At 35.3% G+C, this 17065-nt stretch overlaps 1 protein-coding gene across 1 annotated transcript in view; it reads left to right on the top strand.

The window, feature by feature from the left end:
* Positions 1 to 17065, top strand: part of LOC137657039 (facilitated trehalose transporter Tret1-like) — a 59098-nt gene that overhangs the window by 2798 nt on the left and 39235 nt on the right. Inside the window, exon 3 of the mRNA XM_068391400.1 lies at positions 1673 to 1767. Coding sequence (XP_068247501.1) covers positions 1673 to 1767 — 95 coding nt within the window. The remainder of the gene's footprint in view (positions 1 to 1672; positions 1768 to 17065) is intronic.

Raw genomic sequence — 17065 nt, forward strand, 5'->3', positions numbered from 1 at the left:
ACGTCAACAAGGCAAGGCCAAACTACCCATCACTGTGGTGCTCAACCATAGCAGCGGCCACCCCAAGTAAACAGATTCAACTCGCAGTTCAGGGTGGGGATCGATTTGCTGCCATGCGAATGATAGGCGAACACGTTACCACTGCATTAGCCACTGACATATTCTTCATGGATAGAAATGATATATACATATATTCATATCTATACATACATATATATATATATATATATATATATATATATATATATATATATATATATATATGACAAAAGAACAAACAGACACGGGTGAAAGATTAACTGTCATGTACCTTTCAAATTTTAGATATAATATCAACGCCTCCTATCTCGAATATGCAATCTCATAGCCACATCACATCCAACAGTTGCGAGAATCGTTATTGGAAGCTATAGAGGAGATTAATTCACGGACATGCTCCTATGCATGGCCACGAAAAAACTTCCCTTTATCGCATGACATTCTCAAACAAAGCGGTGTATAACAAAACGGAATATAACAAAATATAATGGGATCAGATTATTCGATGCGCGTTCATCCGCCATGACTAACAGGATAGGTATAACAGGTGAACATAATGGAAGGACGGAGGATTAAAAATTTAGGTGACATTTCGTGCTTAACAGTCCCTCTCCTTCGCATTTCTTTCATTTATAACTTCTTTGTATGAGTGATGACTCTTTGATCTTTGCTTGAGTTCTTCATCTATGATGCGCAGTAATTGATGACCATTTAACTGAGGTTTTCGAACCGAATGCTTTACCATAAATTATCTATCAGCTATTTATTCAAAATCTTATTGGTTGTTTTAAAAAAGGAGATAACACAATAAGAATGGAAATGGGAGGAACAATTAAGAAGAAGGAAACAAGGAACCATTCATAAAGAAAAAGGAAGAAACCATTATAAAGGAGGAAGTAAGAAACCAATAACAATGAAGAAAAACATTATGAAAGAGGAAGGAAAGAATCATTAAGATAGAATAAAGGAGACCATCAAAGAATAAAGAAATAACCAAGGAGGAAAAAAAGGACAAGTAAAAAATAAGGAAAGAGGGAACCATTAAGAGGAAGGAAGGAAACATAACGAGAGAGGAAGACAAGTACTATCAAGGAGGAATATAAAATAAGGATTTTCGAACTGACTTTACAAAAAGTAAATGTGAAATGAAGTAGGTTAACGGGTGTTACGAACCATCCAAAAGGCGAAGGTTTTTCTCTCGATTTAAGGTTAACTAATCGGTGGTCGTAATGGTGGCAAATTGATAAATATAAATAATTTAATTTTTGTTTTTATTAGGAAATCTTTGAAAAAATTAAGCAGTATTTTATGACTGAGAGAGAGAGAGAGAGAGAGAGAGAGAGAGAGAGAGAGAGAGAGAGAGAATTTCTTCGCACTAAATAGGAAAAATAAAGGAAATAAAGACACGCAGACAATTATTAATCAATTGGCTGCTGTACTCACTTTCAGTTTATTTGATGAATATCATGCTAACTGGCGTTACAACACTGAGGGTTGTTCCTGACTGTAATTATCCTTGATTTTATCAGTAGCGATGATTACACTGTTTAATGAATCTCTTCCGTAATGCATTTCTCATCAGATTAATTCCAAACGAGTTTATTAATCTTATTTTTTTTTTTTTCTTAAACAGGACGTACTTCCAGCATGAGAATACGGCCAGGTGGCACCAATAGGAATCACCTGGAGGAGCCGAGGAGGGAGTACCGACGGAGACTACTGAAACAGGTAAATGGAATGTACCATTTATATTGTTCTCTTTGTATTTCTGATTTTTATCTCCGCCAACGAAGTTGGTAGGAAGTTATGTTTTACCCCCTGTTTGTGTTTGTTTGTGTGTGTTTGTTATTGAACCTTCCTGGGCACAATTTTAACCGTAATGTAATGAAACTGTTACATAAAGAGCTGGAAATGGTTAAATTTTGAAAAGCCAAGGTCAAAGTTCAAGGTTACGGTCAAGCAAATTGTTCAATTCCCATAATCAGTCACAAGTTTGGACATCCTTGTCCTAGAGACTTCAAACTTGGTTCATATTTGGGTGTATGAAAATCAACGCCAATTAATGCATGTTAGGGTCGAAGGTCAAGATCGAGTTTAAGATCAAGGTCAAGCAAAAGGTCAAATTCCGGTCATCAACCACACGGCCATAATTTTAATTGTAAAGTATTGAAACTTCCAGGGACTTTAAACTATTATGTAAAGAGTTGGAAATGATCAAATATTGGAAGGTCAAAGGTCAAGGTCACGGACGATTACAGCGTCCATATCACGTAATCAGCTTTAGGTTTGGACATCCTTGTCACAGAAACTTCAAATTTGGTTCATATTTAAGTGTATGAAAATCCACGTCAACTAATACATGTTAAGGTCAAAGGTCAAGGTCCAGCAAAAGATCGAGAAATAAGCTTTACTGAGTGCCCCTTTAGTATTTATTACCTTTGCCAACGAAGCTGGAAGGAAGTTATGTTTTATCGCATGTTTTTGTGTTTGTGTGTGTTTGGTAGTGAACACCTTCTGACCATAATTTTAATCGTAAAGTAATAAAACATGCTGGGATTAACTGTTATGTGAAACGCTGGAAATGATTAAATTTTGGAAGTCCAAGGTCAAAGGTAAAGGTCACGGTCAAGTAAAATGTCCAATTCACATAATTACCCATAAGTTTGGACATCCTTGTTACAGTGACTTTAAACTTGGTTCATATTTGAGTGTATGAAAATCAACGCCAATTAATGCATGTTAGGGTCGAAGGTCAAGGTCGAGTCCAATGTCAAGGTCAAGCGAAAAGTCAAATTCCGGTCATCAACCAAACGGACACAATTTTAATTGTAAAGTAATGAAATTTGCGGGGATTTTAAACTGTTAAGCAAAGAGCTGGAAATGATTAAATTTGGAATGTCAGGGGTCAAGGTCACAGACGAGCAAAACGTCTATATTACGTAATCAGCCATAAGTTTGGACATCACTGTCACAGAGATTTCAAACTTGGTCCATATTCTAGTGTATGAAAATCCACGCCAATTAATACATGTTAAGGTCAAAGGTCAAGGTCGAGCAATAAGTCGAGAAATAAGCTGCCGCGGAGGAGGTCTGCACTCTACTGAGTACCCCTCTAGTTAAAGGTCTGTTTTGCTTTTATATTGATCACTATTTGAGTTAGGATTGATGTTGATGGAGGATTGAACACCATGGACTAAGTCTTTATTTTTTATGTTTACTTGTTCTGACACTTCTTTAACCGATCTTACTATTTGTGGGGTCATACTAGTTCGTAAGATATTCTTAATTTTGCTATTCGCCCTTTTTACCACACCATTTTAATTCGGTTTGTAAACTGCAACCTCGCACATTTTGCTTTCAAAGAATTTACACAACTATCTAAGACTTTCACTAATGAACTCGTGTGCATTGTCCGTGAGGAGTACCTCCGGACACGAATGTCTACTAATAATCCTAGACTTGAACACTTCTGCAACAGAGACGGCAGTTCTATCTCTTAGTTAAATGATGTATAAAAACAAGAATATACTTATTATCCTTCATTGTTTCAGGAAAGGGTATTATGTAATCCATTGCCACTACTTGGAAGGGATCCAATTCTGTGGGGGTATTTCTCTAGTTGAGCTTCAACATTTACATTACCTTTATGTTGATTGAAAATATCACATTCTTGAATAAATTCTGTTGCTTTTTCTGAGCAACAAGGCCACAGATAATTCCGAGGTATCATACGGGTTGTATTTTCAATTTCGGGGTGACCCGCCAATTGTGTGAATGTGTGACATGTACCGCTTCCTTTTCCCTGTTGCCCTCGGGCTTATAGTATCCAACTTTTCCAACTAGGATTGTAGCTTAGCTAATAATAATAATAATAATAATAATAATAATAATAATAATAATAATAATAATAAATAATAATAATAATAATAATAATAATAATAATAATAATAATAATAATAATAATGTTACGAATATACAATCGTAAACATTCATTTTTCTCCTTCGACCTAAGATCTTATATAGGATTCCACCGATTAACTCAGCATATGACATTGAGTTTGGATCCTTCAACAATTTTCCTACTATTTTCCTAATAATTTTATAGGTAGTAGTTTGGCCAAAGTACAAAGTAACCAATTGTGATACTACCACTAAAGTTATTGGGTTCTACGACTAACCAGACAGTACTACATTGGATCCCCCTCTCTCTGTTTCCATACACTTCTCTGTCCTCATTTACCCGACAACACTGAGATTATAATAAAAATCTTTTTCACTCAAGGGGTTAACTACTGCAATGTAATTGTTCAGTGGCTAATTTCTACTTGGTAAGAGAAGAAGAGACTCTTTAGTTATGATAAACAGCTCTTTTGGGAGAAGGACACTCCGAAATCATACCATTGTTCTCTAGTCTTGGGTAGTGACATAACCTCTGTACCATGGTTTTCCACTATCTTGGGGTATAGTTCTCTTGCCTGAGGGTACACTTCAGCACGCTGTTCTATCTTATTTCTCTTCCTCTTTTTTCTTTTTTAAATGGTGTGTTGGACACACTTAATAGAAGGGCCATGGATGCCTGATGGATTATCAAGAGGTTGTCTTTGCCTTATTTGTTTTCATCTTCCTCACAAGTATTCCTTTTCAAAACCATCTTTACTGTCCTTCCTTTAGTTGAAGTGGATATCCTAAAGGGTACTTAGCCTTGCATGATGTGTCGGCTCCGCATTGTTCAATATATATATATATATATATATATATATATATATATATATATATATATATATATATATATTGTATTGTTATCATTATTGTTAAGTTAGTTTTAAGTACGATGAATCCTTTTCATTGCTTTAAATTCTTATCCTGTCCGGAGGCATTGAGCGAAATCCGGCACCAGTACGCCTAGACTTCGCCAGTGTCGTCTACTGTAATGCAATATTCGTGGTCTGCATGCCAATATTCAAGACCCTACAGTTGCGTCCATACAGTATGATATTCTTTTATGCCCAGAAACTTTGGTTTCTCAAATAAGCTCCTTATTACTAGTTTTTGGAAGCACATAATTTTGAAACTGAATGCCATTCCTAGGGCAAGGGGAATGGTGGTGTATATTAGGGCTGCGTACCCTGCTTCTCATAAATATTGCTACGAATATGAATGTCATGAGATTGAGGTAATAAAAGTTTGTGGCAGGCATAAAAACTTCTATTTGTGCTCATCTACCGGAATCTAGAACGGATGATTCTATCTTCAATTTTTTTTTTTTATTGTCTTCTTACCTTCCGGCTCAGGTACAAGATGATAGAAAGGCGGCCTCTTTTGTTTTTGTTGGTGATTTCAATGCTCACCATAGGGAGTCGTTAGATTCTGTTTCTCCTACTGATCGCCATGGCTTAAGAGCTTTGGACTTTGCCTCTGAATCAAGCTGTGAGCAAACCATAAGTGAAGCTACTTACAAGTCTGGTAACTTCCTGGACCTAGTATACAACGAGTCCTCCAACGTTACAACAAGCAAGGCTGGTTCTCAAGTTGGGGTATCTGATCGTGCCTTAATTTAATTCGTGGTGAAGACTGAGCAGCCTGTCCCTGCACGTAATATTTATATAAAATCTCATGCAGACTGGAATGGCATTTGAGTGACTTTTTGAACTTGAATGGGTCATAATAATGTATAATAGCGTTGAGTTTGTTGTTCTTTTGAATGAAAATGTGGTCAACATAAATGATAGGCGTATCCCTTTTCATCTTCTAAAGTACCGAGGGAAAGACAAACCCTGGTTCATTGCTGACTGTAGATGTGCTTATTTGGAGAAGCAGGAGGCCTATCCTCTTTTGAAGAATAACAGATCAGATTTGACTTGGAATAACTATACTCAGCTTAAACCTTTTGCGCAGAGTTTATGCTTCAACTGAAAAGCAATGCAATTTAGCAATAATGGAAGCCCTTTCTGGTACAGTCACTCATATAAATTGATGGATGTCCGGGTGTTTGAGAGAGATTTCCATTTCACCCCTTTCTGGACGACAGGTGTCTGGGAGTGCGAGACCAGTCGAATATTGAACTACCTAACTCTGCTGTAGTAATTGTTAACTTTTACGAGTATGTTATTGATCTGTTTTTTTTTCCACGTAGATTTATATTACAGAGGTTCTGTTCTCTCCTTCTCTTCTGCCCTGTTGTTTTTCTCTCGCCTTTCTACTTGTAGTCAGAGTGAATTAGATGGGATGGTGGATCAGTCCAGAAATAATTAGCAACAAGAAGTATTTCATGACAGTGGATGGAGAATTTTGTAGCATACCATAAAAAAACCTCCCTCTGGATCTTATTTTTTTTTCCCAAAGACTCATTAAAAAAAATGCTAAGATGTATGATTTTTCCCTTTTTCAAAATTGGATTAAATGGGCACTGCTAGTCTTCTGTTATAAAGCTTGACTCTCTGAAAAAGGATTGTTCATTAAACTATTCCATTGGAAGCCTAATTTGATTTGCACAGGCTCACATTGTTAGCAGTTGTCTGTGTCATTTAGACCATTATGCCAAATGCTAGGATCATTGAGGGTCATTCCACACTACTTACACCCACCCTAGAAATAATTTTTGATATCCTGAAATTCAATTATCTAACGCCACGATCGAAATCAATGGGACTTGAACCCGGTTGTGCCAAGCAGTACACAGAAATTAAATCCCATTGTTAGTAATATTGATAGTAATTGCAAAGGACTTTGCGGGCATGGTGAAATGATGTATTTTTGGGGATTAATTTAATAAACTAAACATGTCAGAGTCAAGCTCTTGGGAGGAATGTATTGTAAAGGCTGAGGATTGGCCATAGTCGGCCAAAGCACAATTTTTTTTCGTTTTTTTCTTCTTTTGAGCGATATTCATGCACAGTTTAAGAGTACTTTAAGTTTTGCTTATTATAATTTTTACTTCTTTGCTTGCTTTATCATTCAGTTGAATTTATAGCTATTATTATTATTATTATTATTATTATTATTATTATTATTATTATTATTATTATTATTATTATTATTATTATTATTATTGCAGTTGTTGTCAATTACTTATCTTTTCAAAGTATTTGGTATCAATTTTCACCAACAGATTTCAGTTATGTTTTATTAATGATAATTTTTACTTATCCTCTTTTTTTCCAAATACTTTGATAATCATTAATTGATGCTTCTATTGATAGTGGAGAAGATATCAGAAAATTTTCCGGAGAATCTTCCATTTCCGGAACCAGACACCAAAATTAGCACACAGACTCGTCGGGGATTGCTCTTTTTAATAAAAAGGATGCTATTGAATTTACAGAAATATTGCATTTCGCAATAAGATGGCAAAGACTTGCCTTATCTGAATGCTCTTGATGTCAAATCATACATTTTTTTTTTTTACTGCGTAGAATCCGAATTTAGAAATATGTACTTACCCATTTCCTATATAAGCTATAAAAACTTTAACAAAACAAGAGGAAGAGAAACTAGATAGAACAGTGTGCCCGAGTGTACCCTCAAGCAAGAGAACTCTAACCCAAGACAGTGGAAGACCATGGTACAGAGGCTATGGCACTACCCAAGACTAGAGAACAATGGTTTGATTTTGGAGTGTCCTTCTCCTAGAAGAGCTGCTTACCATAGCTAAAGAGTCTCTTCTACCCATACCAAGAGGAAAGTAGCCACTGAACAATTACATTGCAGTATTTAACCCCTTGGATGAAGAAGAATTGTTTGGTAATCTCAGTGTTGTCAGGTGTATGAAGTCAGGGGAGAATCTGTAAAGAATAGGCCAGACTATTCGGTGTCTGTGTGGGCAAAGGGAAAGTAAACCGTAACCAGAGAGAAGGATCCAATATAGTACTGTCTGGCCAGTCAAAGTACTCCATAACTCTCTAGCGGTAGTATCTCAACGGGCGGCTGGTGCCCTGGCCAACCTACTACCTACACACACACACACACACACACACACACACACACACATATATATATATATATATATATATATATATATATATATATATATATATATATATATAGTTTGCCTAAGTATATTATACATAGAAAATAATGGTGTCATTTGAAAAATGAAATTATTTATTACCTGGTTCTTTAATATCTTTAGACATTTTCGTCTTTTGAGATTTACTGAGGATTTAGTTAGACCCAACTTGTGAAGGTTTAAATGCTGTTTGCCCCTCCTTGCCTTATTGTTATGTGGGACTTGAAGTTGACACTTCTGATTTTATAATTCTTATGAAGCCTATAGGCCTAGAATTAAAATGAAGAAGAGGCTGTGGAGAAATTTCACAAATCGTAATTTTATGCCCAGATAGACACCTTTCATAAATGACAAGATTTGATGCAAATATTTATTTTTGCTACCAGACATATAGCCATACCCTAGTATGTGTTAAAGACAAGACGACAGAGCCATATTATTATTATTATTATTATTATTATTATTATTATTATTATTATTATTGTTGTTATTCGAGATACGTTGCTATTGTAGAATCTGCCCATTATAGGTGTGGGGGAATATGTCTGACCCGATTATAGCTTTCCCTTCGTAAATTAAAGTTGGATGATATAGGTAGATTTAATTGTATTTCTGGTACCGAAGATAACACACCACTTCGCTTATTCACTTATTCATTTATCATTATTACTTCTCCCTTAATATACTCCTCAAGAGATTAGACCTATATAGGCAGCGTTGACTGTTATCTAAGCTTTGGCTTGAAATAATTTATTGCAAGTTTCGAACCACGACCCTAACTACCTTTTGCTTCATACACAAAACGACATAAGCAAAATCAAGTAATAACTTTGAATTGATAACCCAAATGCATAGATGGTTATTATTATTAGACAACAGGACTAAGCTTAGATTATTTTCCCTCTTGAAGCCCTCTTTCCCACTCCGACTATCTACAGACACAGTTCCAGGAATAGTCTCACGGAATCAAGGTGTTCAGAGGGATTCGTGTTTCATTAATATATTACTCTTTTTTCTGAAATATTATTGTAGCACAATTGTTTTAACTATCTAATATTTTTTCAATAATAAAATTTTTCATAACAGTTGAGCAACTTTGTGCATTCATACACATGTTTACAAAGTGAAGTATAAGATTTATTACTAAGTGACAAGTTATGTTCAACGCTGTCCAATGCAATAATAAATAAATAGCAACAGTCTGGCTGCATACTGTAGACGGGAATCCCCCCCCCCCGACCTCGTGCCCTTTATTAGTAGAGGAAGAGAAGAAGGAAAAGGCTAAGAAAGGGTTACTAATGAGAGAGAGAGAGAGAGAGAGAGAGAGAGAGAGAGAGAGAGAGAGAGAGAGAGAGAGAGAGAGAGAGGAAGAGGAGAATTCAACACCAGACCAAAGAAAGCCTGTTGCTGTTTTGCTGGATAACCGGGGGACGTCAGTGGCAGGATACTATCTTTCTATCCTGCCTGTCTCGGAACCCCAAACCGAGAGGTAGTCCTGAATCGGAAGACACCTAAGAGGAAGGATCCTCAACGGAGTCGATTTCTTAGGGCTTGACCCGACCCAGGACTCTCGGAAAACCCGAGTCTCTTTACTTCAGGTTATCCAGGACGATACAGACATCACTGCCATTACTTCTCGGAAAATATTCTCTATTTAAGAAGACTCAAGCATTTTATGCAAAGTTTATAGATTTGTTGATAAATTCATAATTTCTTATAAAGGTTAATAATTAGGAATCTAGTTGCCTTTAACAATAATCATCATTATAGTTATTTATGAATTTTTGATATTTATTTTTAGCAAATAAATCAGTAGTTTTATGGCCGAGGGTAGGCACCCGCTGATGCCATTGCGAGAGTTATTGGGTACTGTGACGACCGCAAAATAGTACTATATCAGATTCCTCTCTGGTTAAAGCTCATTTTTCCTTTGCTTAATTTTCGAGTCAACATAATATGAATCTCTCGGTCTTAGATATTTCTATGATTGAACACATCTCTTTCTAGACACAATCTTCCTTTCTATTTATAATTAAGCAACCAATCTTTTTCTAATTTTATTCGCCAACTCTATCTTTAATTATAAACTCTTTTACTATTAAATAACTTCTAACTTTTTGCTAGTTCCCTCCCCCTTTACTAGCACTCCATCTCTAGACCTATGACTATTCCTTAAGCTTTCCCTTGGGATAATTTAAGCCCTTCTTCTGTCTCTAACTTTATTGCTTTTTTCTCCTTCCCATGACCTTCTACTTTCTTGGGACTTCCTGCTATAACACTTTTTCTTTTACTAGATAGACTATGTCTATCAAAATTTCCTTTATTAGGGATAGTGTATGCCCTTTTTTCTGCCTCTGACTACATTACTTTTCTCTCCTTCCCACAACCTATTGCTTCCCTGGGACTTTCTGCTTTAACACTTTCTCTCTCACTTGATAGACTCTGTCTATCACAAATTTTCCTTTTCGTGGACCTAAAAAGGAGCCTCCCTACCGGGTTTCTTCTCTCCGTTGTCATGCCTGTCAATCTCTCCCTTTTTCCCTTGTTACTTTGATTAGTAGTAGCTAGAGGGACCTGTCCCTCATTCAGTTATACGGGCCTTAATTTGGAATCTGCTTGCAGTTTCCAGCCCGTGGGATGCTGGGTGAATAGCCTTTGCCCCCACCTAGGAACAACCAAAATCCTAGGCTGCTGAATGAGGATAAGCAGTTCAGTCGAAACTACTACTACTTTTTGGCCTTACATCAATTAGCTTCGGCTATCTAAATCTAACGTAGATTAAACCATTAAACTTTAAAGTAATAAATTCACTTTTTAATTGAATCCCTTTTCTCTAACATCAATTACTCTTACCCTATTCAAGTTACAAGTTCTTTTATACACATATAACGCTCTACAATTCAAATTACATTCTTTTCCGGGCTGCCCAGAGGCAAGAGCCCGGGTCTTACACAAGGTAAGGCAATCTATACAGACAGACAGACATGAATCTCTCTATTAACTTTTAAAGGACAAAATTGAATAATACTATTTTATTTGGATATGATTTCAAATGAATAATTTATTATAAAATCATTTATCAAAATTTTGTGTTTAGGTCCTGTACAAAAGAGGAAAATAAAATAAATAGATGGAGAGAGTTAACTCGAGCGGCCGACCCTGCTATACAATGGGAATAATGAGGTTGTAAGATGCAGACAGTTACTTGAATAGCTAAACCCATCTATAGACGATCCTTTGTAATGAGAGCATAGCTGTTAGGAACCTGTTTTCAATTATGGCTCAGCAATAGCTTATTAAGAAGCAGCGGGTTCTCTGGTGTGTTGCAAGAAGTCTTAAACGATTAAAACATATTATTTACAAGAACAATATCAAGTCGACCTTTCAGGGGTCGGAAGTTTAGTCTGAACACTGTGTCACTGAGATGTGCTTTAAAGATAAAAGACTTTTCACCCTCAAATTCAATACTCCGTATTTATTAGGCCTATAAACATTTCCATTCCTTAACCTGAATATCCAGCCTAGAATTTCCATCGAACAGTCACAAATAGTTTCCAAGATTTCACTATAACTATTGTTTGTTCGTAATTAAGACTGTCTAAGGTCCAAACAATATCAGTAGACCATGTTTGATAAAATTCTTTGGAAACTTCAATTTTACAGCATGTGATGTATGAAGTAGGAGATGATGAATGGAGAAGTATTGATTTAAAAGCTCAAGATAGAGACGGCTGGCGAAATGTAACCGGGGCAGTTAAAGTCAATAGGCCTAGGAAAAGATGATGACCATATATATAATGAATTTTAATTCAAACTCTTTAAAATATTGAAATATTAAAACTGGTCAGTTTAATTCATGAAAAGTAACTCATCAAAATAGTTTCTCTTAATTATTTTTTTCTCTTGGAATCTGAAGTTGTCTAAATTTCTGGGAAATTGCGTAATCGTTTGTACACCGAAATAGATCATATTTGCTGCTACTGAAGAAACACAAGAGGAATATAAATGCTTGATTTTAGAATACTGCACAAAAGAAACGATGTGCCGGTAATGTCAGGTAGGCCTACAATGCAAGGCTCTATAGCTGCAGAAGCTGTGATGTCATATAGGCGTACTATGCAACGCTTAAAACATGTAAATGCAGAAGCTATAATGTCAGATATGCCTACAATGCAACGCTTAAAACATGTAGATGCAGAGCTGTAATGTCATATAGGCCTACAATTCAACGTTGAAAACATGTAGATGCAGAAGCTATAATATCAGATATGCCTACAATGCAACGTTTAAAACATATTGATGTATTGTAGAAGCCATGACTCCGTTTTCTCTCTTTCCTCGGATGTTCTAATGGTATTTCTTTTAAAAATTAGTATGCCTTCACCTAAATGAAAACTTACTATGCAGCAAATGTAAATTAAGATAATCTGCCTTTAGGAGATATGATTATTGTGACAGACTAAAAGAAAAATGGCATCTCATCCGTCTGGGACTTTGACACCACGAAGGAAAAACGCTATCTCTTTATAGGGATTTTCTTTTTTCAGGTTTTTTTTTTTCGTAACTCATTGATAAAGCCAAGGTCTTAGTAAGGTGTACAGATCTTGGTTAAGTAAAAATTTTGTTTGATAATGGAAGATCATCGGTCCCATTATGGTTGAGGAGGCTCTAGAGTTGGTGCTTTTGCTTTTCTATCCTCACTTCATATGCAGCATATTCAAAATTCATAAATAGCTATAATGATGATTATTATGAAAGGCAACTAAATTCTTAATTATCAAACTTTATAAAAAATTATGAATTTATCAACAAATCTGCAAACTTTACATTAAATGTTTGAGTCTTCTTAAATGGAGAATATTTTCCGGCAAGTACTGGCAGTGATATCTGTATCGTCCTGGATAACCTGAAGTAAAGAGACTCGGGTTTTCCGAGAGTCCTGGGTCGGGTCAAGCCCTAAGAAATCGACTCCGTTGAGGATCCTTCCTCTTAGGTGTCTTCCGATTCAGGACTACCTCTCGGTTTGGGGTTCCGAGACAGGCAGGATAGAAAGATAGTATCCTGCCACTGACGTCCCCCGGTTATCCAGCAAAACAGCAACAGGCTTTCTTTGGTCTGGTGTTGAATTCTCCTCTTCCTTCTCTCTCTCTCTCTCTCTCTCTCTCTCTCTCTCTCTCTCTCTCTCTCTCTCTCTCTCTCTCATTAGAAACCCTTTCTTAGCCTTTTCCTTCTTCTCTTCCTCTACTAATAAAGGGCACGAGGTCGGGGGGGGGGGGGATTCCCGTCTACAGTATGCAGCCAGACTGTTGCTATTTATTTATTATTGCATTGGACAGCGTTGAACATAACTTGTCACTTAGTAATAAATCTTATACTTCACTTTGTAAACATGTGTATGAATGCACAAAGTTGCTCAACTGTTATGAAAAATTTTATTATTGAAAAAATATTAGATAGTTAAAACAATTGTGCTACAATAATATTTCAGAAAAAAGAGTAATATATTAATGAAACACGAATCCCTCTGAACACCTTGATTCCGTGAGACTATTCCTGGAACTGTGTCTGTAGATAGTCGGAGTGGGAAAGAGGGCTTCAAGAGGGAAAATAATCTAAGCTTAGTCCTGTTGTCTAATAATAATAACCATCTATGCATTTGGGTTATCAATTCAAAGTTATTACTTGATTTTGCTTATGTCGTTTTGTGTATGAAGCAAAAGGTAGTTAGGGTCGTGGTTCGAAACTTGCAATAAATTATTTCAAGCCAAAGCTTAGGTAACAGTCAACGCTGCCTATATAGGTCTAATCTCTTGAGGAGTATATTAAGGGAGAAGTAATAATGATAAATGAATAAGTGAATAAGCGAAGTGGTGTGTTATCTTCGGTACCAGAAATACAATTAAATCTACCTATATTATCCAACTTTAATTTACGAAGGGAAAGCTGTAATCGGGTCAGACATATTCCCCCACACCTATAATGGGCAGATTCTGCAATAGCAACGTATCTCGAATAACAACAACAACAACAGTAATAATAATAATAATAATAATAATAATAATAATAATAATAATAATGATAACAATAATAATAATAATAATAATATGGCTCTGTCGTCTTGTCTTAACACATACTAGGGTATGGCTATATGTCTGGTAGCAAAAATAAATATTTGCATCAAATCTTGTCATTTATGAAAGGTGTCTATCTGGGCATAAAGTTACGATTTGTGAAATTTCTCCACAGCCTCTTCTTCATTTTAATTCTAGGCCTATAGGCTTCATAAGAATTATAAAATCAGAAGTGTTAACTTCAAGTCCCACATAACAATAAGGCAAGGAGAGGCAAACAGCATTTAAACCTTCACAAGTTGGGTCTAACTAAATCCTCAGTAAATCTCAAAAGACGAAAATGTCTAAAGATATTAAAGAACCAGGTAATAAATAATTTCATTTTTCAAATGACGCCATTATTTTCTATGTATAATATACTTAGGCAAACTATATATATATATATATATATATATATATATATATATATATATATATATATGTATATATATATATATATAGGTAGTAGGTTGGCCAGGGCACCAGCCGCCCGTCGAGATACTACCGCGAGAGAGTTATGGAGTACTTTGACTGGCCAGACAGTACTATATTGGATCCTTCTCTCTGGTTACGGTTTACTTTCCCTTTGCCCACACAGACACCGAATAGTCTGGCCTATTCTTTACAGATTCTCCCCTGACTTCATACACCTGACAACACTGAGATTACCAAATAATTCTTCTTCAGCCAAGGGGTTAAATACTGCAATGTAATTGTTCAGTGGCTACTTTCCTCTTGGTAGGGGTAGAAGAGACTCTTTAGCTATGGTAAGCAGCTCTTCTAGGAGAAGGACACTCCAAAATTGTTCAGTGGCTACTTTCCTCTTGGTAGGGGTAGAAGAGACTCTTTAGCTATGGTAAGCAGCTCTTCTAGGAGAAGGACACTCCAAAATCAAACCATTGTTCTCTAGTCTTGGGTAGTGCCATAGCCTCTGTGCCATGGTCTTCCACTGAGGGTACACTCGGGCACACTGTTCTATCTAGTTTCTCTTCCTCTTGTTTTGTTAAAGTTTTTATAGCTTATATAGGAAATATTTATTTCAATGTTGTTACTATTGTTACATTTCATGTTTCCTTTCCTCACTGGGCTATTTTCCCTGTTGGGGCTCCTGGGCTTATAGCATCCTGCTTTTCCAACTAGGGCTGTAGCTTAGCATTTAATAATAATAATAATAATAATAATAATAATAATAATATATATATATATATATTTATATAAATATATATATATATATATATATATATTTATTTATTTATTCATATAAGTGCATATATATATATATATATATATATATATATATATATATATATATATATATACATATTCATATAGGTGCACACACACACACACACATATATATATACATATATATATATATATATATATATATATATATATATATACATATACACAGTATATTAATATACATATATATATATATATATTCACATATTTATGTAAGTGCACATATATATATATAATATATATATATATATATGTATATAAATATATATATATATATATATATATATATATATATATATATATATACACACACATTTATATAAGTGCATATACACATAATATATATATATATATATATATATATATATATATATATACATATATATATTATTATTATTATTACTATCCAAGCTACAACCCTAGCTGGAAAAGCAAGATGCTATAAGCCCAGGGGCTCCAACAGGGAAAAATAGCCCAGTGAGGAAAGGAAATAAGGAAATAAATAAATGAAAAGAACAAATTAACAATAAATCATTCTAAAAAAAGTAACAACGTCAAAACAGACATGTCATATATAAACTATTAACAACATCAAAAACCAATATGTCATAAATAAACTATAAAAAGACTCATGTCCGCCTGGTCAACAAAAAAGCATTTGCTCCAACTTTGAACTTTTGAAGTTCTACTGATTCGACTAACCGATTAGGAAGATCATTCCACAACTTGGTAACAGCTGGAATAAAACTTCTAGAGTACTGCATAGTATTGAGCCTCATGATGGAGAAGGCCTGGCTATTAGAATTAACTGCCTGCCTAGTATTACGAACAGGATAGAATTGTCCAGGGAGATCTGAATGTAAAGGATGGTCAGAGTTATGAAAAATCTTATGCAACATGCATAATGAACTAATTGAACGACGGTGCCAGAGATTAATATCTAGATCAGGAATAAGAAATTTAATAGACCGTAAGTTTCTGTCTAACAAATTAAAATGAGAATCAGCAGCTGAAGACCAGACAGGAGAACAATACTCAAAACAAGGTAGAATGAAAGAATCAAAACACTTCTTCAGAATAGATTGATCACCGAAAACCTTGAAAGACTTTCTCAATAAGCCTATTTTTTGTTCAATTGAAGAAGACACAGACCTTATATGTTTCTCAAAAGCAAATTTGCTGTCGAGAATCCCACCTAATATTTTGAAAGAGTCATACAAATTTAAAGAAACATCATCAATACTGAGATCCGGATGTTGAGGAGCCACCGTCCTTGACCTACTTACAGTACAATCATACTTTGAGTTTTGTTAGGATTCAACTTTATACCACATAATTTGCACCATGCAGTAATTCTAGCTAAATCTCTATTAAGGGATTCACCAACCCCAGATCTACATTCAGGGGATGGAATTGATGCAAAGAGAGTAGCGTCATCTGCATATGCAACAACCTTGTTTTCTGGGCCAAACCACATGTCATGTGTATATAGTATGAAAAGTAATGGGCCAAGAACACTACCCTGTGGAACACCGGATATCACATTCCTATAATCACTATTGTGCCCATCAACAACAACTCTGAGATCTATTACTTAAAAAATCAATAATAATGCTAAGAAACGACCCACCCACTCCCAACTGTTTGAGTTTGAAAACAAGGGCCT

Source organism: Palaemon carinicauda, chromosome 18, assembly GCF_036898095.1.
Source record: "Palaemon carinicauda isolate YSFRI2023 chromosome 18, ASM3689809v2, whole genome shotgun sequence".
NCBI classification, from domain to species: Eukaryota; Metazoa; Arthropoda; class Malacostraca; order Decapoda; family Palaemonidae; genus Palaemon; species Palaemon carinicauda.